We start from the raw sequence: 25,960 nt of genomic DNA on the forward strand, positions 1-25,960 counted from the left end.
GGTCCTCCCTGCCGCTTTATTGACATGGCTGCAGCGAGGACATGCCCGTATACCCACGTAATCTCTGAAACCAATCACTGACCTTAGCGGTATAGCCGAGTGATTGTTTGCAGTGATCACATGGGTATACGGAAACCTCATCGCTGCAGCCATGTCAACAAACAGCGGCGGGGAGTGGCTGCACTGGAACGCCGGGGGATCTTTTATTGTTTTTTTGCAATCCCCCCATGGCCCGATTCTTTATGAACTCGAAAATCCCTGACAGAAATATATAATATATAGACTATAACAATTCTTCAGTCCCCCACGCAGTAGGCCGCAGTGATATTGTGTCACTAGTGATGTAAAGTCACATGACCGCGTTGTCCAATCATTGCCATGGGATATAGCGTCACTGTATACCCATCATCACTGCGGCTAATTTGCCGCTCCATTGTTTGGGGGACATTAGAAAAACGTTGACTGTAATTATATTACAAGGTGTTTTATTTTTTACAGGTTCAAGGTCTTGGGGGAAACATTTTATCGGACGACCCCTTTAACACTGTAGTTACACCTGCGATCTTTGTAAAGTTCCTGATAATTGGTCAGTTTCATGGAGATTATATCAGTGATAGAGACCAATCAGATTCGAGCTCTCATTTTTTAAAAGCCCTTTGGAAAAAGAAAGCTGCAACCTTATTGGTAGCCTTATGGGCAACGACTCCATTTTTTACTCTCACTGAAGATTTCACAAATCTTTACCAATGCGTTTATCAAATAATCATCCCTGAAAATATATTGAATACATTATCTATTGCAACCAGTTTGCCAGAAACCATTGACTTCATAGAAGCAGCCATTTTGTAGGTTTATTTATCACAGTGAAAAGGAACACTGCAGGCATTGCCCATACTGACCAATGAGGTCGCTGCTTTCATTTTTTAACCTACCCTGGAATAATGAGAGCTGGAACCTGATTGGTTGCTATGGGCAACACACTCACTCTTCCTCTCGCCACTGTTTTGTGTTTTGTTCAGTCCACAAAATGGCCGCTTCTATTACCTCAGGAAAGCTTTTATATAATAAAATATATAAAAGTGCCACTGCTCTGCCTAAGGGCCTAATACACATAGCAGGGCTGTGTGAGCGGAGATTATGCCGCTTTGTAGGCCGCCCTATGGTACAATATTACCAAAGTTTTCTCCACTAGAGTCGATGCATCTAAGGATATGTTCACACGCTGTGTTTTCAGGCGTATTTCAAGGGAAAACAGTCTCTGATTTTCAGCCGTTTTTAAAGCATCAAACGTTTTTTTTTAGCTGTTTTTAAAGCATCAAACGTTTTTTTTAGCTGTTTTTGGAGCTGTTTTTCTATTGACACAATGAAAAACAACTCCAAAAACAACTCCAAAAACGTCTCAAACGGCCGCGTAAAAAAAAACCCCGTCTGAACGAAACGCCGTTTCTCCCATTGAAATCAGTGAGCAGATGTTTGGGGGCGTTCAGCTTCCGTTTTCTCAGGCGTTTTTTGAGGCGTTTACGCCCTGAAAAACGGCTGAAAACACAGCTTGCGAACATACCCTCAGGAAGAATACTCTGATAATATGGTCTCCGATGGAACATTGCATTATGGGACAGATTTAGTAATACTGTCCTAAATTTAGGCAGGATAAAACTGGACCACACAGGGAGAAACCGTGCCAAATTGATCACAATGGCGCATGCTCTGTGTATTTGGCGCGTCTTGCTAGATGTATCAGACACTTTTCTTTTCCTTACGTGGCGTTCTTTACATCAAAATCCGGATGGAAATTCCACAGCGTTTCTGCAATGTGTGAATATACCCTAAAACAATCCTTATTACATCTACAAAGATGGAGCTACAATTAAATGACGAATTTAATGTTACTAATAACACAGAACATCCCAATAAAACGGCGACCGGCAAGCGGTGCGTTTTTCCCCCCTTATACGCGTCTGTTAGTTTCTCACAGACTGGAGTTGCTAGCCCTCCCGATTTAAAGTGACAGTAAAAAATTAGGTCATGTGTCAAAAATAAAAGGAGAGACCGGAAAAAACGAGGTCATGGATGTGACAGTGCGACATTCCACCGGCATCGCAGCAGCGGCTCTGTCACCGCGGTACCCTGCCCGAGAACTTACAGCCAAATACTGACGTCACCGCGTTTCACAGGGTCAATGCTTAAACTGTGGTGACATTTGTAAAACGTGACCATAACTAGTAACGTTACTCGAAAGGCGGATTTAAAGGCACAGTACGCTTGCGATTTTTCAGTCCTATATAGTAAAATGTGGAAGCGGTCGTACAATTGATGTCGGTCAGGCGTCACAATATAAATTCTTCTATTGAGGTGGGTGGGTCATGAAGAAATTCCATCAAATAAAAGGGTCGGGGGGTGTCACAACCGAAACACTGAAAATCACATGATATGATCAGGTGCGACTTGTCGTGCGACACAAATTCTACGATTTTTTACAGAATGGAGTACACTATAAGGGGGTGTAAGCATATAAGGGGGGGGTGATAAAAGATACATTGGGGCTTATTCACACAGTTTTGGTGCAGTTTTCTGGTGAAGAGTGGATTAAAAAAAATAAAAATCTTTCCGATATAGTGTCCCTATCTTTACGATCCACTCCTGGTTGTAGCTTCAAAAACTGCACTGTGTGAATAAGGCCTTACCCGCGTCTCTTCTAATCAGCATTACACCCACGTGGGGCTCACACAGCTGTCAATCAAACTTGCGCAACCCGGTCCAAATAGCTCCGCCCTACCCTGCCGGATTCTATGGAAACCACATTAACCAATAGGATTAATAGAATGTTGGTGATTGACAGCTGCTTCCAGCCTCTTTCCTGCAGGAGAGGGCGGGTAAATGAAAAAAAAAAAATGATGGAGAACGAGCAAAGTAACGGTTTCGGGAGGATTGACGGCGGCGATAGCCAATCACAGCGGAGAGAGGGGGTGGAGGAGACGCCGTGTAGGCCAATGGAGAAGACGGAAAGGTCAGAATGGCTCCTCCTGGTGTCGGTGGGCGTGGTTTGTGAGGTGACGGGTTGGTGGTTACCGGGAGTCGCAGAGACAGAGAGAGGGAGCCCAGGAGCCGCCGGTAAGAGGGGGATGGTGACTGGGGTGGGTTCCTGGGTGAATATTTTCTTCGTTATTGTAATATTAGACGTTGTATCATTTTAATACCCCACCCGGGGCTAGCTGCTCCTCATACTTTATCAGCGGGGCATTCATTCTCTCAGAATCACCCGCTCCTTTACATTAACCCTTTCATAACAGCCTGGCCCGTAAAATATAGTGTGAAATCCTATTAACGACCCCAATGTATCTCCACAGTTGCCCCTATGACAAGGCAATGTCCTCTGCAAGCGCATCATGCCCAGATAATGCCTATACTCCGGTAATTATACTCCACAAATGCCCCCAACAAATACCCCTTAACTGGGTAATGCCCCTCCATTAATCGCCCCTATGCCCAGTTATATTACCACTGCCTTGCTCCTTTTCTAGTGCCCTTGCCCAGGCTATACCTAAGCTTGCCTACTATGCCAGGGGTAATAATAATCTTCAAATACCCTATCTTAGATAATGCCCCTTCTCCAGACCACCCCTTATATATCTTGTCTCATACACTGCCCCCAGTTACTTCTCTGCCCCCTAAAGTACCCCCTGCGATGTGCCCGGATACCACTATTTTTCACTGTCTGCCCAGTGCCCAGTTAATACCCCCTTTAAATATTAAGGAACTACCCTAATAATAACCCTGTATCCTGGGCTCAGAAAAGCGCTAATGCCCCTTTTTCTATTACTTAAAAGTATGAGCTCCCAAAAACGAATAAAATGACTCCTTTCAGGTATTTGGCCGGTGATGCCAACCTGTACTGTGGAGTGGCATTGCCCAAAATAATCTGTTTGTGTGGTTGCGTTGCCCTCACAGCAATGCCAGTGTTGTTTTGCCTGGCAGTGCCCATATATATGTGGGGTGCATCCTATGTATTGTATTTCCTAAGTTGTACCCACATTGGTGCCCCAAAAAATTCCTTTGAGCCCCCCCCCCTCTACCGTTTCAAATGACAAGGGGCTATACTTTTAATTAACCCCTAATTGGCTGGATCGTTGTCGGCTCAGGGGTTAACTAGTTCTCCTCTGCAGAGGCGAGGCGTGTATGGATGTGCCAGGGAGGATGCCATGCCGGTCGCTGGTACTTCCCCATTCATTCAGTGATTGTGGAGGCAGCCATGTTTTGCAGCCTGTTGCAGCAGGGGAAGGGTTAACGAGTTGGCCATATGGTTTGCTCCGGCCTCGCTGGATGCCTTCAAGGGCAGCTTGATCTTTATCCCCCCCTCCCTCAGGCTGGTGCCCATGTGTCTCGGGCCTGCGAGCATGCCGCCGTCTGTGTGTGGCACACGGCAGGCGCCCAGTGGGTGCCATCTCTTTCTCCTGCCTTATCTGGCCACCAGTCGTCGTCGATGTACCCAGCTCTCCCTTCTGCAGAACATCTCGCCACCACTGCAAGCGGATGAATTAATCGGGGGCACCACCCAGGTCTTGCTATTGAGCTGTTTTCCGCCTGGGTTTGCTTGACCTTGTTTAGGAAGGAAGGCAGGGGTTAAGTTCGAAGAAGAAGTGTGGAGAACAGTTACCCGGCACTAGGTGGGCGGCTGCCGCTCAGATCTCTTATTGCAGCAGCTCCCAGGGAACAAAGAGCCTGTCTACATCATGACTTGCAGCTTCCATGCGCTCCGTCAGTCCTCCTCTGCTCTGTCTCGCCCCCTCCTCTGTGCCCCCCACCACCAGCCTGCCCACCTCCTACAGGAACGCGGCAGAACAGAACCGCACGGCCCAAGACACCGGCACCATGTCTTTATAATATCACTGTATGTCATGCATACCCTGGCACTGCCCCTCCTACCCCAAATATCTGTCATTCTCTGGCTTTGTCTGCACGGATTACCAGCCGCCATACGGTTCCCATTACATTTGGGTTGGGGGGCGTATTAACCTATGCATGGCTGTATCTGGATAATTAGGTGGAGGTTATTCCGCCCGCTGTATGGGAACGTCACCCTGTATGTAATCTATTATGATCCAGGTAGATCTTCTTTTTAAGAAGTTGTTGTTTTTATATTCGAGGACTGATTAAGACTCCTGCTTCTTATAGCCACAAGAGGGGTGTTGTTGGGGTACTGGGTATTTGTTGAGTGGTGGTAGGGTATTTCAGGACAGGGTATTAAAGAGGTATTCCCGCCTACAAGATAAGCCATAAATATCAGAGACATGTGGGTTTTGCCTCTGGGTCAAGAATGGGTGTCACGACGGCCAAAAGCCACCTCATCAGGCAGGTCGGGGGACCCCCTTTCTCAACGTAGGTGCGGGTCCTGTGGATATGCCATAAATGTGTGAGACGGGCATACCATGGAGTATTTGTTGAGTAGTATGACCAGTACATAGGGCAGTGGTAGACAACTTACCATAGACCCTGGAAGCCATAAAGACCCCTCCAGGAGACATTTTTAGGTATGCACGGTTGCTGGGCTACCAGGATTTTTTCATCCCTCGGGTATTTGAGGAGGCGGTATTCCCGCGGTGTACGAGGAGGCGGTATTCCCGGGGTGTACGAGGAGGCGGTATTCCCGGGGTGTACGAGGAGGCGGTATTCCCGGGGTGTACGAGGAGGCGGTATTCCCGGGGTGTACGAGGAGGCGGTGTTCCCGGGGTGTACGAGGAGGCGGTGTTCCCGGGGTGTACGAGGAGGCGGTGTTACCGGGGTTTACATTCAGGCGGTATTACCGGGGTGTACGAGGAGGCGGGATTTTAGAGTTGCATTGGGGGTATTTCCGTCCACAGGATATGCGTAAATGTCCGATAGATGCGGGTACCACCTCTGGTCCCACTCCATCCCTAGAACGGGACCCCTGAGCCCAATCCTACCTTCTCTGACTGTGCTAAAAGTGAATGGGAGTTACCGAAAATAGCGTAGAACGGCGTTGTATCCGTATTTCCCATTCACTTCTATCACCGCCAGTGGCTGGAGAGCAAGAGAAGGTAGGCAGGGTGTCAGGGCGCCCCGTAATGGAGATCGGGGCAAAACCCAGAGCTGGGACCTGCATCTATCGGTCATTTATAGCATATCCTGTGGATATGCCATAAATGTCCAGGATGTTGTACATTTGCCCACCCTACTTGCCCAGGTCATTCTTCTCGCATGTAAATTTATGGGACCTAATTTTGCCCGATGGTCGGTCTCCCATTGTTTTGGAAAATCCCAATGTTATTACTGGAAATTGAAGGAAGGAAATTCCAGTGCAATGAATTTGAGTCTTGTGCATCTTGTAGATTTTCCACGGACCAGTAGTAGGGCATGCCATAAAACGCAGAATAGACCAAGCTATGGTGGGGCATGCTGAGTACCAGCTTCACAGACCAGGTGTTTTTTTTGGAATCCAATGCCAACAAGTTTAGAAAATCTCTGACCTGCTCAGATGGAGTCCCGGGTTCTTATGTTCTGTTGCCCGTTGTTCTCTGAATTGGTGAGGACCCCCCGATCGAGGATGTCATCTTCTGACTTATCGCCATGACCGGTTAGAAGAAACTCCCTTTAAGGCCTTATTTACACGAGCGTGGCGCATCTCAGACGTGAAAAACTGCAGTTTCTCGCGTCCGAGGTGCATCCGTGCTAATCGCTGCGGACGCGATGTCTCGCATCCCCATAGATGAGTCTATCAAGGGATGCGTGAAAAGATAGGACATGTCCTGTTTTCCCACGGACCCTTCACACGGTCCATTGAAGCAACGGCTGTGTGAACGGCCACATTCAATTACATAGGTCCGCTGTTTCAACGGCCGCCCCATGGATGTTTAACACGCTTGTGTGAATTAGGCCTAAGCTCAAATGTTTGAGATGAACGGTCGGATGTGTTTATTATTGGTTCCCTGGTCCTAAAAACAACGTAAAAACATTTAAGCAACGCCACTTTTTCCTTTGTTCAGGTTTCCATGAAAGAGGCCCAAGTCAAAAAGTTATCCCACCTCTTTTCTATGGACTCTCAACGAGCAAATGTGGGCACAGTGTTTGCCAACGGTCTTATGGGTACATTCATACGCAGGAAAGAAGTAGAGATCAGCGGAGTTCAATGATATGATGTCATGGTTCTGTAGTGGCCGGGATGACATACACTGATAGACTTCCTGTAGTTTTACAAGGGTCGAGCCAGAAAAGAAGCAACAGGTGAAGTCATTAGTCACCAGCTCTGTAATAAGGGGAAAACTATATCCAGTCTGGTGACTAAGAACATCCCCTACTGTGAGACAGCGAAATCCAGACACTCGTTCAAGTGGGATGTCTCTGGGAAGTGCTAAAACTTGTGACGTGACCTTTGATTATTCCTGAATTACATGGTAAAGAGATATAAAATAATATTATTCCTGTCTTCTGTTCTGAATGTCCATCCCATCATGCCTCAGGTTAGAGAACACACTTTATGTTATATTTACGGTGGGAGGAGCTTTCTCTAAGTAGTTATACTCCCCCCTATGTACAAGAATATAACTACTGTAATACTGCCCCCTATATACAAGAATATAATTACTATACTACTGCTCCTATATACAAGAATATACCTACTATAATACTGCTCCTATATACAAGAATATAACTACTATAATACTGCTCCTATATACAAGAATATAACTACTATAATGCTGCCCCCTATATACAAGAATATAACTACTATAATACTGCCCCTTATGTACAAGAATATAACTACTATAATACTGCCCCCTATGTACAAGAATATAACCACTATAATACTGCTCCTATATACAAGAATATAACTACTAGAATACTGCCCCCTATATACAAGAATATAACTACTATAATACTGCTCCTATATACAAGAATATAACTACTATAATACTGCCCCCTATATACAAGAATATAACTACTATAATACTGCTCCTATATACAAGAATATAACTACTATAATACTGCCCCCTATGTACAAGAATATAACTACTATAATACTGCCCCTTATATACAAGAATATAACCACTATAATACTGCTCCTATATACAAGAATATAACTACTAGAATACTGCCCCCTATATACAAGAATATAACTACTATAATACTGCTCCTATATACAAGAATATAACTACTATAATACTGCCCCCTATATACAAGAATATAACTACTATAATACTGCTCCTATATACAAGAATATAACTACTATAATACTGCCCCCTATATACAAGAATATAACTCCTATAATACTGCCCCTATATACAAGAATATAACTACTATAATACTGCCCCTATATACAAGAATATAACCACTATAATACTGCCTCCTATATACAAGAATATAACTACTATAATACTGCCCCCTATATACAAGAATATAGCTACTATAATACTGCCTCCTATATACAAGAATATAACTACTATAATACTGCCCTCTATATACAAGATTATAACTACGATAATATTGCCCCTATATACAAGAATATAACTACTATAATACTGCCCTTATATACAAGAATATAACTACTATAATACTGCTCCTATATACAAGAATATAACTACTATAATACTGCTCCCTAAATACAAGAATATAACTACTATAATACTGCCCCTATATACAAGAATATATCTACTATAATACTGCTCCTATATACAATAATATAACTACTATAATACTGCTCCCCATATGCAACAATATAACTAGCGAAAGAAACAGGGAGTGGAGTCCAGCGCTGGGTAGAGTAAAATGGAAACGGTTTCCAAGTTTAATGGTCGAGATTCGAGAAGTAACACACTAATAGACGTGAACAAATTTATTCGTAACCTGACTGTTAAAAAACATTTTTTGTCATTGGAAACAAATCAATTGGATAACACTGTAGTATCCTCTTCTCCCATCATATCTGTGGACAGCGAAAGATCTTCTTCAAATACATCCTTTACTACATCCAACTTTTCCTTCCAAGAACTTACCACCGTAGCATGTCTAGACCATTTATGTACGGAAACCTCCAACCAACTGTAATCATGTTTTCAGTACGGGACAGTTGTCCTGCAGCGAGGCAGGGACTCCTAGCATCGTACATAACTATGATGCTAGGAGCCCGGCTCCCTGCACTGTGTTCGGTCCGGGACTTGCGGCCGAAATACGTCCGTCAATTACGGACGTAATTAGTGTGTGTGCACATACCCTAATACTGCCCCCTATATACAAGAATATAACTACTATAATACTGCTCCTATATACAAGAATATAACTACTATAATACTGCCCCTATATGCAAGAATATAACTACTATAATACTGCCCCCTATATACAAGAATATATCTACTATAATACTGCTCCTATATACAAGAATATAAATACTATAATACTGACTCCTATATACAAGAATATAACTACTATAATACTGCCCGCTATATACAAGAATATAACTACTATAATACTGCCGCCTATATACAAGAATATAACTACTATAATACTGCTCCTATATACAAGAATATAACTACTATAATACTGCTCCCTATATACAAGAATATAACTACTATAATACTGCTGCTATATACAAGAATACTACTATAATACTGCTCCCTATATACAAGAATATAACTACTATAATACTGCCCCTATATACAAGAATATAACTACTATAATACTGCTCCTATATACAAGAATATAACTACTATAATACTGCCCCTATATGCAAGAATATAACTACTATAATACTGCCCCCTATATACAAGACTATAACTACTATAATACTGCTCCTATATACAAGAATATAAATACTATAATACTGACTCCTATATACAAGAATATAACTACTATAATACTGCCCTTATATACAAGAATATAACTACTATAATACTGCTCCTATATGCAAGAATATAACTACTATAATACTGCCCCTATATGCAAGAATATAACTACTATAATACTGCTCCTTATATACAAGAATATAACTACTATAATACTGCCCCCTATATACAAGAATATAACTACTATAATACTGCCTCCTATATACAAGAATATAACTACCATAATACTGCTCCTATATACAAGAATATAACTACTATAATACTGCTCCCTAAATACAAGAATATAACTACTATAATACTGCTCCTATATACAAGAATATAACTACTATAATACTGCCCCTATATACAAGAATATAACTACTATAATACTGCTCCTATATACAAGAATATATCTACTATAATACTGCCCCTATATACAAGAATATAACTACTATAATACTGCTCCTATATACAAGAATAGAACTGTTATAATACTGCTCCCTATATACAAGAATATAACTACTATAATACTGCTCCTATATACAAGAATATAACTACTATAATACTGCCTCCTATATACAAGAATATAACTTCTATAATACTGCCCCGTATATACAAGAATATAACTACTATAATACTGCTCCTATATACAAGAATATAACTACTATAATACTGCCCCTTCATACAAGAATATAACTACTATAATACTGCCTCTATATACAAGAATATAACTACTATATTACTGCTCCTATATACAAGAATATATCTACTATAATACTGCTCCCTATATACAAGAATATAACTACTATAATACTGCCCCTTCATACAAGAATATAACTACTATAATACTGCCCGCTATATACAATATAACTACTATAATACTGCCTCTATATACAAGAATATAACTACTATATTACTGCTCCTATATACAAGAATATATCTACTATAATACTGCCCCATATATACAAGAATATAACTACTATAATACTGCCCCTATATACAAGAATATAACTACTATAATACTGCTCCTATATACAAGAATAGAACTGTTATAATACTGCTCCCTATATACAAGAATATAACTACTATAATACTGCTCCTATATACAAGAATATAACTACTATAATACTGCTCCTATATACAAGAATATAACTACTATAATACTGCTCCTATATACAAGAATATAACTACTATAATACTGCCCGCTATATACAATATAACTACTATAATACTTGCTCCTATATACAAGAATATAACTACTATAATACTGCCTCCTATATACAAGAATATAACTACTATAATACTCCTTCTATATACAAGAATATAACTACTATAATACTGCCCCCTATATACAAGAATATAACTACTATAATACTGCTTCCTATATACAAGAATATAACTACTATAATACTGCCTCCTATATACAAGAATATAACTACTATAATACTCCTTCTATATACAAGAATATAACTACTATAATACTGCCCCCTATATACAAGAATATAACTACTATAATACTGCTTCCTATATACAAGAATATAACTACTATAATACTGCCCCTATATACAAGAATATAACTGCTATAATACTGCTCCCTATATACAAGAATATAACTACTATAATACTGCCCCTATATACAAGAATATAACTACTATAATACTGCTCCTTGTATACAAGAATATAACTACTATAATACTGCCTCCTATATACAAGAATATAACTACTATAATACTGCCCCTATATACAAGAATATAACTACTATAATACTGCCCCTATATACAAGAATATAACTACTATAATACTGCCCTCTATATACAAGAATATAACTACTATAATACTGCTGCTATTGAAATTAATATATATCGGATGAGTAATTTTTATCTGGATTATCCCGTCGGACTGCTGGTTATGTTTGTGTCAGGATTATATATATTGTGTGTGTGTGTGTGTGTGTAATAAATAAATATATATATATATATATATATATATATATATATATATATATATATATATATATATATATATATATAGTAGTGATCGCTTTTTTACAGCATCTGCTTCTATATCATTGATTTCCTGTGACTTCAGTACATAGTTCAGGGGCATAGTTCATGTTGTAGTCCGGCGATGGTCATATGCTATGTTATTGTATTACTTGTCAGATTGACTTTGTATATCTAAACCTATCATGTGTGATACTCTCTGCTGAGATCTTGTATGTCTTAAGACCTTGGTAAATATTTTCAGCATTGTGTTACTGGTCATTTACTTACTGACTTGTTTCTTGTTCCTCAGGTGATTCCCAGAGACTCTGTCATGATGCCTCAGAGAGTGGGGCAGGATGACCCCGAGCGATACCTCTTTGTGGACCGTGATGTGGTCTACAATCCAGCCACGCAGGCTGACTGGACGGCCAAGAAGCTGGTGTGGGTGCCGTCGGAACGCCATGGGTTTGAGGCAGCCAGCATCAAGGAGGAGAAAGGTGACGAAGTGGTGGTTGATCTGGCAGAAAATGGCAAGAAGGCCATGGTGAACAAAGATGACATCCAGAAGATGAACCCACCCAAGTTCTCTAAGGTGGAAGACATGGCGGAGTTGACGTGTCTCAACGAGGCTTCCGTCCTGCACAACTTAAAGGACCGATATTACTCTGGACTCATCTATGTAAGTACATTTTGACTGTTCTTATGTACTTCTGCGTGTTAAACGGGTTGTGCAGGATTAGAAAAACATGCCTGCTACTAAAAACAGCGCCACATCTGTCGACAGGTTGTGTGTGGTATTGCAGCTCCGCTCCATTCACTTCAATGGAACTGGTCTGCAATACCAGACACAACCAGTAAACAGATGTGGCGCTAATTCTGGAAGAAGCAGCCATATATTTCTAATCCTGGACAACTCTATTGTTGCCAGTACACAACTTGATGGTTGGGCTATCTTTGGTATCGTGCCCTCTAGTCTAGTGTTATTGGGGGCTTCTGTAATGTGGGCACCCTTTGGGTTGAACATGGCAGCTGGCTCCATCTGGTTCTTGCTTTCCACTCTTCGTTAATCCTGCAACATAAAGACTTGTTGTCAAACGCGGTTTGCTGCAGTGATGCCGCTATGGACGGCACATGACTGCAGCGGCCTTCGTTTGGCTCACGCGCTATTGTAACAGGTCACCCCTATGCTGGGTAAACACAGAGTACGTCTGGGGAGGCAGCCCGTGGGTGTCAGCAGAGAAAAGACACCATCAGTGGTATCAGAACCAACACTACTGCAGAAAAACATGGCTGCTTTCTTTCAGAAACGCTGCCACTCCTGCCCACTGGTTGTGTATGGTATTGCAGCTCAGCCCTATATTCTCTTCAATCGAGCCGAGCTTCAATACCAAACAGAACTCATGGGCAGTGGTGACCCGAAGACAGCAGCCATGTTTTTCCAATCTTGGACAACCCCTTTAAGAATCCGCACAATATGTAACGACCTGCACTACAGCAATTTCGTAAAGGGGATTCGGAGGGAGTAGGGCAGGCAGCGGTTTGTTTTGATGGGCAGGTATTTAGTTCTCGGGGACATGACGTCATTGAAATTACGCCAAGTATTTACCATCGGGGTCACGACTGGGGGTCAGCAGATAGATGGACTTTGTGCGTTACGTTTAACCCATTCACTACCGCTATAAGGCAGGTCGCCTGTAGAGTGGTAGCGCGGAGTCACATAAACAACATTGTCATCTGCCTGACCCCGTAGTCTAAGCGGCTGTCATCGTGGAGTGCTTTTCCATCCAGAGAATGTCATTATGCTTCGCTGTATGTTCTAGTCATCCTCCGCAAACCTAATAGGACTCCATTTTTTTTTCCCCTAATCAATAACCATGCATTAGGTGATTATACCACAATACACGTGTATGTATATAGTGCTGCAGTAGGGTGCAACTAGAAAATCTTTTAGTCCTGGCAGCCATTTTTTGTGCTCTAATGGATTATATTAAAGGGGTATTCTGAGATTGGACATTTATCACCTATCCACAGGATCGGGAAGTGTCTGATCGCTGGGACCCCCACCAATCACTGCATGGCTGCAATGAGGAGAACTCATAAGTCTGACGGGAACAGCCAAGTACAGCGCTCAGGACTCCTGTCCGGTGGTGGTCTTAGCGGTGGGGCCTCCAGTGATCATACGATTATCGCCAATCCTGTGAATAGGTGATAAATGTTGATATGAGAACACCCCATGTCCCCTAAAAGACCTTCATGCCATTAAGAATATTTTTTTTTTTTATTCCCTTTTTAGAGGTAGAGAGATTTTTTTTTTTGTTAGTGCCCCCTTTTGGAAGCCTGAGGAAGTGCAGCTCTCTGACCAGAATCCAATTAAACCAATAGGTGCCATGTATTGTGCATAGCATTTCACTTGTGTGGTCCCACTGATTGCGCCGGGATTTTCCTGCAGTTATACCCTGCCACAGTCTTTAGAGATTTCAAGGATTATTTTTATACAGTAGGCCCACTATAAAGGGAGCTTGTACTAGTGACCGTTCCCTTAAGAGTTCTCCGCTTTGTACCATTACTACTTGTTAGAAAAGTCTCTTGACCATAAGCTGATCACACAAATTCTCCCCCTGCTCTGACCCCAGCGATCAGCGATAACCTGGTAGTAAGTGTTCAATTTCCCTGCAGCGCCACCACAGGAGAAATTAAGTACTACACACTGTTCATTCATGTCAATGTGTAGTCTGTGTAATACAGGACAGGTCCTCCAGAGCGGGAGACGTCTATGTAACCGCTCTCCACTCTGCCCAAAAGATGAGGACCCTGAATGGAGAACCCCTGTATTAACTCCCTAATAGAGTGTATGGAGATGGGTTTTCTAAACTAGACAGCCCCTTTAAGTAGCCTTTCAAGGTCTTCGATGCCCCCCTTGGATTCCTAGACCTGCTGTATGCATTATTAAGCTGATCTGATGTCCTGTCCTCACGTCTCGGCTCTTACACATATGGCTGTGGGGCCTCTATACTTATAATGTATGAGGAAATGGAAAATACGTATCCATTATATCTCCGTCCTGACCCTATAAAGCTTTTAGCCCTCATGTATGTATGGCTAGCTTTTTGTGGTCCGCAGGCAAGACATTGCAGGACTGGGCCAAGAAATGGTTGTGGTCTGAGCAAGTATGTACGGTGTGTGTCAGGGGTAAGGAATGGCCGCCTTCACTGGGGTAGAGAAATAGCGAGCGTTTGCCAGGAGATAAGCTGACAGGCGGAGACGCGGAATGCTACAGAAAGCAGACGTCTGTCACTTTTCTATTTCAGTCTGCGTCTGGGGAACGCTTATCTGCCGCAGTAGATAAGCGGCAGCTCGTGGTGGGGCAGGATCGCCTTCACAATAATATCACTTTCTTATGACCTAATACACTGGATGGGAAGGAAAATGCCCGTTTGATGGTGAAGTGGGTTTTCAGCCTTGGCGCTTCCTCTTTGTATCACTTGGTGGGTTATTTCGAGGGCAACTCCATTCAGATTATTTTTATACAAGGATTTAATTAGCCCCTTTGTATAAACACACAGAGCGATTTGTAAATAAAATTGGTTCATTCCCTTTTGTGTTTTGGTGACCACTTTCAGGACATGACGCTTTGTGGCTTTTGCTGCATTCAGGCTTCTTCTAGACTAGGCGGAGCTATCTCAGACGTGGGAAGGGGCAACTGACACTTGTCACATTTTAAAGGGGTTCTTCGGGACTTAGGGGAGGCTATCAATGGTTTAAGTGAGAGTCCATCCTCCCGGACCCCACGGAGCGTCCTAAAGAACCCCTTTAGCTGAGTGCATCTTGAAGAGGTTCGAAATAGAGAGTAAATGGTCGTAGTTAGAGGACCTCTTAAGGACCGTATGTATTATCCTAGCTTTTTTGCGGACAAGAAGATTTGCTATAGGGTTAGTGGTGGACTAAATACCCTAAGGGGCGTTTGATGCCCACTCCTTCAGCAGATTTTGAAAATAAATCCCATTAACCCCTTAGTGACCAGCCCATTTTAGGCCCTAATGACCAAGCTATTTTATTCGTTTTTCTATAGTCTCATTCAAAGAGCTATAACGTTTTTATTTTTTCGTCTACATAGCTGTATGAGGACTTGTTTTTTGCGGGATTAGTTGTGCTTTTTAATAGCACCATTTTTGGGTACATATAATTTTTATATTAACTTTTATTAACCCTTTTGGGGGGGATTATAAAAAAAACCTGAAATTCCGCCATTGCTCTATGCGACGTAAATAACATGTTACCTATAATCTATGGGTCGGTACGATTACGGCGATACCACATATGTAGAGGTTTTTTTATGTTTTACGACTTTTGCACAATAAAAACACTTTTGAACTAAAATTATTTGTTTTTGCATCGTCGCTTTCCAAGAGCCGTAACTTCTTTTTTATTTTTCCATCAATGTAGTGATTTTTGGGCTTGTTTTCTGCGGGACAAGACGTAGTTTTGAATGGTACTGTTTTGGGGTACATGGGACTTATTGATTCATTTTTATTATGACTTTTTTGGGGGGCAATGGGAAAAAATTGCAATTTCGCCATGGTTTGTTGCGTTTTTTTTTTACGGTGTTCACTTTGCGGTTTAAATTACATATTAACTTTATTAATGGAGTCATTACGGTCGCGGCGATACCACGTATGTGTACTTTTTTTTTTTTTTACACTTTTACTAAATAAAACCACTTTTTATGGAAAAAAATGGTTTTATTTATTTTTTTACTGTACTTTTTATTAATAATCTTTATTTCACTTTGATGACTGATTTTATTAGTCCCACTAGGGGACTTTACTGTGCGATGTTCCGATCGCTGCTATAATGCTGTGGTATACTTCGTATACCAGAGCATTATTGCCTGTCAGTGTAAATCTGACAGGCAATCTGTTAGGACGTGCCTCCGGCGCGTCCTAACAGGAATATGTCCAGGGCAGACCTGGGGGCTTTTATCAAGCCCCCGGCTGCCATGACACCCCATCGGAGACCCGCGATTTCATTCGCGGGCCGCCGATGGGTGACAGAGGGAGCTCACTCCCTCTGTAAACAAAGTTAAATGCCGCGGTCGCTATTGACGGCGGCATTTAACGGGTTAAACGGCCGCGATCGAAGTAAACTTCGATCGCGGGCATTGGAGCAGGAGGCCGCGATCAAAGTAAACTTCGATCGCGGGCGTTGGAGCAGGAGCTCAGCTGTCATCAGACAGCTGAGCCCCGGCTCCAGCCTGCACGGGAGACCCGTGCAGGACTTAGACTAGGCTGACGTGAAAAGGCGTCAGCCTAGCCTAAAGCCCATTAGTGACCGACGTAAAAAGGCGTATTAGTGGTCACTAAGGGGTTAAAGAAGTCCTCCACCTGTGATGACAAACGATAGCGCCAGGAAAGTTTGTCATACTTGTAGTGTTCAATGTAGAAGACAATCCTGTAGGTTATTTTTGTTCTTGTCTTGAGACCGATTTGTCTTGAAATATTTTTTTTCTTATTCCGGGGAACTAAAAACATCCTCCCGGATTGTCTGTCCTGAAAGGAATCAGAAGCGTGCGTGAGGTAATCCTTTTTCCTGTAGGTCAGCAGGAGAGGTGTCTTTCTTGTGTCCCCTTGATCTTTTCTTCCTGACCACCCTTTTCGACTAAAGACCGAGCGCGCCCATTTCCCCCTTTTGTAAAGTTGTTTTTTTGGTTTGTAAAATCCCAGATTAGCTTGTGAACCTCCTCGATCAGTAAAGAAACCACAATGTCAATTTTAGTTTTCCCTGCAGCACACCCTGCTGGACAAACACAGCGTTACAGTATGCAGTCCTCCAGAGCCCGTTCTAAATCTGGAGGGATCCCAAATGGGGGCATTATTCCATTATTTTAGCGTGTCCTAATGGAGCATATGGGAAGGTTTTTTCTTTTTAACCTATGCAAGGACATGACTATTGCACCAGCATTATGTATTGTCCAGCAGCGGCATCCCCACCCCCTCTATTATCTTACGATTTGCTACTTTGGCCTCTGCGTTTTGTTTTTGTGACCATTTCAAGTAGTTGGATTGTTAAAATGCAGCTTCCCAAATAAACAGGAAAAAAGTTTTGCAATTCTGGAGTAAAGCCTGATAAAAATAAGAAATTAAAGGGCAACTCCACAGAAATTTGCAGTCCTGCCTCAGGCCACAGAATGGCAGCTGCCGATGACTATAGACTATACTTGTACTGCAGGATATATCCGTACGGCTTCTGCTGGATGTCCTCCCCTCACAACCACAGGCCTTCCTTTTTCAGCCACAGATATGTCCGGGTGAGGTTTGGCGCTTCCTTCTTGCAGAGATTTGAGAATTGCACGCCCCTCAGTATGCGTGGAACAATCAGATGTGGTGTTGCCCCTTGAGCTTACAGTCGTAAAGTAGCCAAATGCAAGGCTTATAATTTGTGTGCTTTCTGTCAGTGAATGAAAACACCCGGGGGGCTGAAAAAAAACACACTGATCTAGCCCTGCTTACACAGCAGCAGTTTGGTACAATGTATTCCACCTAGAGAGTCCTTAACAGTGATGTGATCTACTCTAGTCACATACAAAGCTGCTTTCACAGTTCTGTCTCTGTTTCTTGTTACCAGTGAACAGATATTTGTAGGATCTTGGATGACCCTGTTATGGCTCCGCTGTTTGGTCACGCCAGGTCGATGGATCACAGTCTGTTTTAGTGGATAACCAGCTTTGGATGTGACTGGAGAATGACAGATGTTGTAATTCAATATGAATCCAAACAATATTTTCACCGCACAAATCTCTGTCCTGTCCTGGATTCTCAGCTTTTAGTGTGAGAACACAGGGGGGCGGCAGCCATCGTGGCCGAAACCACGCCCCCATGTGGTGGCAAATGGCCGCACAATTAATGGGCGAAATCGTGTTCTTACCCTCCACTACGTTAATACATTGTAACAACCTGCAGCTGGCTGAGCAGGACTAGGTCGCTACACATTTTTAAGATATTGCCATTCTTGAACAGCAAGCAGAGATCTTAAAAATAGTACATTGTGTATTAGGAATGTGAGACGTTTCATTATATAAAACTGAACATCCACTTTAAAGAGGCTCTGTCACCAGATTTTGCAGCCCCTATCTGCTATTGCAGCAGATCGGCGCTGCAATGTAGATTACAGTAACGTTTTTATTTTTAAAAAACGAGCATTTTTGGCCAAGTTATGACCATTTTCGTATTTATGCAAATGAGGCTTGCAAAAGTACAACTGGGCGTGTTAAAAAGTAAAAGTACAACTGGGCGTGTATTATGTGCGTACATCGGGGCGTGTTTACTACTTTTACTAGCTGGGCGTTCTGACGAGAAGTATCATCCACTTCTTTTCACAACGCCCAGCTTCTGGCAGTGCAGCACTGTGACGTCACTCACAGGTCCTGCATCGTGTCGGCACCAGAGGCTACAGTTGATTCTGCAGCAGCATCAGCATTTGCAGGTAAGTAGCTACATCGATTTACCTGCAAACGCCGATGCTGCTGCAGAATCATCTGTAGCCTCTGGTGCCGACACGATGCAGGACCTGTGAGTGACGTCACAGATCTGCACTGCCAGAAGCTGGGCGTTGTGAAGAGAAGTGGATGATACTTCTCATCAGAACGCCCAGCTAGTAAAAGTAGTAAACACGCCCCGATGTACGCACATAATACACGCCCAGTTGTACTTTTACTTTTCAACACGCCCAGTTGTACTTTTGCAAGCCTCATTTGCATAAATACGAAAATGGTCATAACTTGGCCAAAAATGCTCGTTTTTTAAAAATAAAAACGTTACTGTAATCTACATTGCAGCGCCTATCTGCTGTAATAGCAGATAGGGGCTGCAAAATCTGGTGACAGAGCCTCTTTAAGGTGGCTGTAAACGATCTGATTGGGCACAAAGGCCATGGGTGAATCCTCCTCTTTTGCTCCAGGTTCTGAGGATGGGCCGGTATCGGTGTCGGACATTTTTCTGTTTTCAGACTAAAAAAGGCCGGAGACTTAGAACGGATTTCTCGGCTCTTTCACAATCGGTTTACCCTGTGCCGCAACCGCCTGTCATTGGTCTAATCCCAGTGATCGTCTATGTTCCAGGCTCGATTCCAGCTCTGAAGTACATAGTAAATCTTCCATAGCTCAGAACTGGCAGAGGGTGAGGGGACCGTCTCCAGGGTGAATATTCCCGATCTGGCCATTGATGATCCCAGGATTGATACGGCATGGGCTTTGGTGGGCGAGAGCCGCATGGTATGTGTGTGTCCTTGGAGCGGGGCCAGGGTACGACATATTCCAGCATTCCTCGCTGATAAAGGGCTTCCCTCCGCTTGGTCGGCAGAATACACACATTCCTGATTCAATATGTGTTTATTTCCCTTACTGCAGAAGCCATTCATCACCAGGGCTCCCAGACTCTGCCCATTCATTCCCATTTAAAGCGCAAGTCCCCTCCCCCCACCAGCATAGAGTCCTATAAACAATGTCCCAGACAATGTGATGTTGGGAGTTGTAATACCACAACAGACTTTTTAGATATTAGGATTTTTTTTTGTAACGCATTTAGCTTTAGTAACTACGTCATCTCAAAATTAAGACCATTGCCCGCGTGTGGTGTCACCCAGCTTTACCAGGCCCCTGATAGGCAAATACACCCAGTAATCTCATACGAAAACCCTTGTCTTCAATATTTAAAGCAGCAATATTAATTTAAAGGGGAATTCCTATGTCAGATATTTATGGCATACTCGGTCCACGAGAATCGCATCTACGTGGAGAACGGGATCCTTCAACCCCCGTCCTGTCTGTTGTGGTGGCTGCTGTTCTCCAGATACGCGCAGGTCACACCGGTGGCGCTCGCACCTATCAGACTGGATCTGCTGTAAGTGTCTGAGAGGGGAATACCCCTTTAATGGCGGCCATATTGGTTGTCAAAGGCCCTCTACTTTGTGTAGCGCAGCGATAGTAGTCACCGCACCATCTACATCACTATTCACACGTGTTGGGCAGGATATAGACATTGATGTGGATGGTGATTGTAATCCACACAAGGACCCCATGACAACACCTCATGTGACGGGAAGACTTGGTTGTCATCAGAATCTTTTTGGGCCTGTAACTTCATTCAATCATATTTCCGCACACATGCCGTTTTCATTAAAGGGATCCTAAAATAAAAATGACGCTCTGGGTTTCCATTCTTGTAGGATTCTGGAGTTACTTGCTGTTCTTACTTCCCGTCCTCTGATCTCATAGTTACAGATCTGAAGCCCTACAGGTAACCTTCCTATTGGGAAGCACAGACATCCTGAAGGGTGACTTCAGAAACATTTCTGGGCCCTTTTAGATTGATCAGCAGTTGTGTTCCTGCAAGACTAGGGCTGCACAGCAGAGCTCAGCGGGTGTAGTCACTACTCCAGCAATGGGTTAATGTGCAGATGCCAGATCTGTGATAATCATTGTACAATGAGAAGTTCGGCAAACTTGTAATATACTTTTGTTTGTTTCTCACTATTGTCAAAACCTCAGCTTGCTGTCAGTGAATGAGAACATTCTTGTTTTACATCCAAGGGCTGAAGCCCTAATACTCCTCACAGCTGAGTGTTTGTTACAACCTGTGGAGAACTAATACTCCTCACAGCTGAGGGTTTGTTACAACCTGTAAAGACCTAATACCTCTCATTGCTGAGGGTTTATTACAATTGTATCCAGTCCAGACATTCCTTTGTGAGCTAAACACATGGTAGACCAAATCTCTCTCTTGTCCTTCTTGTTTGCTACAATGTATCGGTGCAGATAAAGTTTATCAGACAGCGGTTCAGGCTTTTTAGCTCACAGAGGATTGTATACATTGGGTACAATTGTAACAAACACTCAGCTGCGAGGCTCGTTGGGCAGTATAGACATTTGTAGATGCCAAATATTTGTCCCATGCTTCACAGCAATTTAATGTCTTTTTCAGCTTGGTACGGCATGACTCCTGTGTGGGGGAGGGGAGGTGACCACCTCTTTGAGTCCACTTCTTGCTGTGATGGTTGTCGCTCTTCTAACACTTATGACCAGTAGTTTTATATTCGATTTTGGTCTTTCCAGGCAACATTACGCAAAAGAGTTTAGGTTCTGTACAGGTAGGAAACAAATATTTCTGTAGGTGGAGTTGCCCTTTAAATTGTCAGCTTTGTCATGCCCTTTAAAGGGGATGTCCGGGTTTACTAAAACATGGCTACTGTCTTCCAAAAACAGCGACACACCTGTCCACAGGTTGTTTGATATTGTAGCTTAGTCCTATTCACTTTCATGGAGCTGAGCTGCAATACCACAGACAACCTGTAGGCAGATGTGGCGCTATTTCCGAAACAAAGCAGACATTTTTCTTTGAATTGAAATTTGCCTGAAATAAAGGTCTGCCTGGGTCCTGATATAGATCCGTTCTTAACAAGTTTCCAAAAAGGAGGTTTCTCTGACTGAATTTCTCAGCACTTTGCTTGGTGCCAAAACCAACAAGCATCGGAATATAGGGTGTCGGGGGGCTGGTATGTGAAGCTGCGGGGCTGACCGTCTTGAGAGGGTTTCCTGTATGTAATCTCAGCAGCTCAATCCCTCTATACTGGAATGTCAGGAAACACAGACTGCAGGGTGGTGGGTCTAAGAAATGTGCGGAGCGTTCAGGGGTATCGGTCTTAAAGGGCACTGCACGCTAAGAGATTCCTCATGCTACAGTTCCACTTTGGTGAGCTAAGGGTTAATAGAAAAAGCTTTCAGACTGAGAACTGTAATGTTAAGACTATTAACCCCTAAATCACCAAAGGCCTGTAAATGACTGCTACACTAAAGGCTACTTGGTTGGGTCTTGCTTCAGTTTTGGAGTTATCCAAAATTATGTTACTAGTGTTGTGTAAAAAGTGCTGCAACTTTCTAATATACAGTGTGTTTTCCACCTTTTTCAAAATCTCTGCTAGCAGTCAGTGAATGGAAACATTCCTGTTTCTATCTCAAACTTGGACAGACCTAATATATCGTTACAATTGTATCCAGTGTGGACAATCCTCTGCGAGCTAAACTCCTGATCAGCAAACGTTTCTCTCCTGTACTGATGGTTTGCTGCATTGTAGCAGTGCAGGAGGGGGGGGTATCAGACTGAAATCCTTTCGCACATAGAAGATTTAGTAGGCTGGATACAGTTGTAACAATTCTTCAGGTTTGAGTAGTATTAGGTCTGTAGGTTTTCAGCTGTGGCTTGTATGCAGAATGTTTTTTTTATTCACCGACTGCGAGCAGAGATCTTGGAAATGAAATGCAAAGTAAAAACAGTCTGCTGTATTGTAGCATGTCGTCATATCGTCTCTATGGGATTGGGGCCATATATAGAGCAAAGCATCATGGTCCAAAATTAAGACAATGACATGTAGGGGGCAAATATTTTTGTTTTCTGGATTTGAGCGCCGCTCCGTCCAGTCTCCCTTCCTGGCCCATCCCCCGTTGCATTCTCCTGATTCATGATTGTCTCTAGTCACCGCACACCTGGCATGTCCCCTCCCCCCACTATTATGTCCTGCCCTCCTCCCCCGTCTCCTCCACACGTGCACACATACATATACAGTGGGGTCTTCCTGCACACCTGGCCGCACATCCTCCTGCCCCCCATTGTCTGCTACACTATAACGTAGACTTTTCCATAACGTGCGGCTCTGCTCGGGATTTATAGGCTCCTGACGATGACTCGCTGCGCTAACGAGCCACCAATTCATAAAACGGCGCCATTCCACTACCTGTAAATGACTGGAAGGCGACCGGCCGCTAACGGGGGACACGCATTTCCAGCCCAGAGCGATCCATGCGTTTCTAAGAGGGACCGCCCCCCCCCCCCCCCCCCATATCCGTAGAATAGGCTCTCTGAAATATAACGAGATTCTTGCCGGCGATAGATGTGAATTAGATATAAGAGGATGAGTTATTCTATCTATATTATAATACAGACGTGCCAACAAGGCATCATGGGAGATTTATACGATCCATACTAGTGATGGTGGTTGTTATGGTAACTGAGCCGTTGTTGGTAGTTATCGTCATGGTAACCGAGCCGTAGCTGGTAGTTGTCATGGTAACCGACCCGTTGCTGGTAGTTATCGTCATGGTAACAGCTGTTACTGGTATCTGGTAGTTATCGTCATGGTAACAGACCCGTTACTGATAGCTGGTAGTTATCGTCATGGTAACTGAGCTGTTACTGGTAGCTGGTAGTTGTCATGGTAACAGACCCGTTACTGGTAGCTGCTAGTTAACGTCATGGTACCTGAGCCGTTACTGGTGGCTGATATCGTCATGGTAACTGGGCCGTTACGGGTGACTGGTAGTTATCGTCATGGTAACTGAGCCATTATTGGTATGGCCGGGCACCGGCAGGACAGGCACTGATTAGCTGGCACCACAGCCCGCACCTCGTAGCCTCCGCTGTCATTACTAATAAGTTACATTACCCGACCCCCGGATTGAGGTCCAGGCCGCACTTTCCCACACGTCTCCGGGGCCATGTGTGAAGGAGAAAGAATTCTCTGAGTAAACAAGTAGAAATGGCAGTGTGTTTTCTCAGAGCTGGACCCGTTCTGTGGGGGGGGGGGGTGTTATTGGAGGGTGAGTACACCCGCACATTGACTGATGGGGTCACTGACATTCCTCTACGAAGACCTGGATATATATAAGTTCCGTATTGTTATGCAGTTATATTCCCCCTCTATTCCTCATCTCTTACTAGTTTTCTTGTGTGTCAGTCTAAACTGCAGTTCTGGCATTCTATTCCTTAACCAGGAGTTTCAATGTGTGCATTGTCCGGTTTGGGGAGCAGTGCAGTGTGTTACTATGTCTGATGTGGAGCAATGGGGTCCTGCTACAATCAGAACCTGGCGAGCATGTAGCAGAGCTGAGTTTCTCATTTTGGATATCATTTTCCGGGACTTCAAACTATTTGTGGTTTTACAGGGAATAAAAATGAAGCCCCAGAGTTAGTCGCCATTGTGAAACTTTTTCTGGTGTGACGGAAAGATTCACGCTTCTACAATCCGAACATGACGCATGTAGCAGAGCTGAGTTGTTTTCCTTTTTGAGCAGAATTTTTGTTATCACTTAGATATTTGTGCTATTACATAGGACTGCTGGGCAACCATAGCAGTGGTAGATACACAGCTCCTAGGATGACTGTTGGCTGTAATTTTACATAGGACTGCAGCTCTGATGGGACCTCTACTGCTGTGAAGATCAGGGCCACGAGCGCTGGACACGTGAATTCTGTCTGTGACTTGTGATTACTTGGCCTCCTTTCCCAGAATGCACCAGGGGATATGCCCTTTTTTTGCAGACACCCAGCATTTTTAATGGCGACTTGTCTTGAGCGTCTTGTGGAATGAAGATAAGACCTCTGGGCCTCCCCGTGGACCGTTATATGGGGGATGTGTGCAGATGGAGCAGAGTTTATCGCAGTGAAATTTAATTATTTTTAGAATCCGCATTTAATTGCAGTTATCTGCTATTTCATGGTTTGCTACAATTGGTAACCTCGATTGCGGTCTTTGTTGCTGCGACTCCACAAACTGTGGGCGCTGTGATGTAGTTTAACCCATACACTGGGTTCCTGCATAGTGGAGCCAACGTACTAGTGGTTACTTTAAAACACATTGAAAAAATAAATGTATGCTTTGCAAATTGTATTGATAAAAAAACCATCTTGTAGCGTTTTGCATATACAGCTCCTGTGCAGTCTACAGTACACTATTCCCTCTGCCCCTCCTCCTGTCTAGATCTCTGTAGATTACCAAGAAGAGAGGACCGAGGAGGGCAGTATTACATGATGGCAGGGTCTGACTACACTGGGGTGGTTTGTAGTCTGTAACCATGGAGACACACAGCTCTGCATATAAGCTATATACACAAAACAGTAGGAGATTTTTAATAAAGATTATTTGTAAAGATGCTTACATTTTTGTTTTAGATGCATTGGATGCAAAGGCAGATCTTTAAGATTAGGGTGTTTCGACAAATGCCCCCCACCCCCTCATAAGTGTGAATTCATCTTTCTGCCCTCATACTCCTTAGAATTAAAGTACCTCTCCCTGTTGGGTTGCAGTCATGTGAACCCTTTC

At 43.2% G+C, this 25,960-nt stretch overlaps 1 protein-coding gene across 3 annotated transcripts in view; it reads left to right on the forward strand.

Annotated features, from left to right (window-relative positions):
* Positions 1 to 25,960, forward strand: part of MYH10 (myosin heavy chain 10) — a 153,959-nt gene that overhangs the window by 78,603 nt on the left and 49,396 nt on the right. For 2 of the 3 annotated variants that reach the window (XM_075847009.1, XM_075847011.1), the window contains exons 1-2: positions 3,031 to 3,111; positions 12,126 to 12,494. In XM_075847009.1, coding sequence (XP_075703124.1) covers positions 12,147 to 12,494 — 348 coding nt within the window. In that variant the 5' untranslated portion in view covers positions 3,031 to 3,111; positions 12,126 to 12,146. Of the gene's footprint in view, positions 1 to 3,030; positions 3,112 to 12,125; positions 12,495 to 25,960 lie in introns of those variants that run through there. The other variant, XM_075847010.1, reaches the window with a different exon arrangement.

This window comes from Rhinoderma darwinii, chromosome 13 (genome assembly GCF_050947455.1).
Source record: "Rhinoderma darwinii isolate aRhiDar2 chromosome 13, aRhiDar2.hap1, whole genome shotgun sequence".
Taxonomy (NCBI): domain Eukaryota; kingdom Metazoa; phylum Chordata; class Amphibia; order Anura; family Rhinodermatidae; genus Rhinoderma; species Rhinoderma darwinii.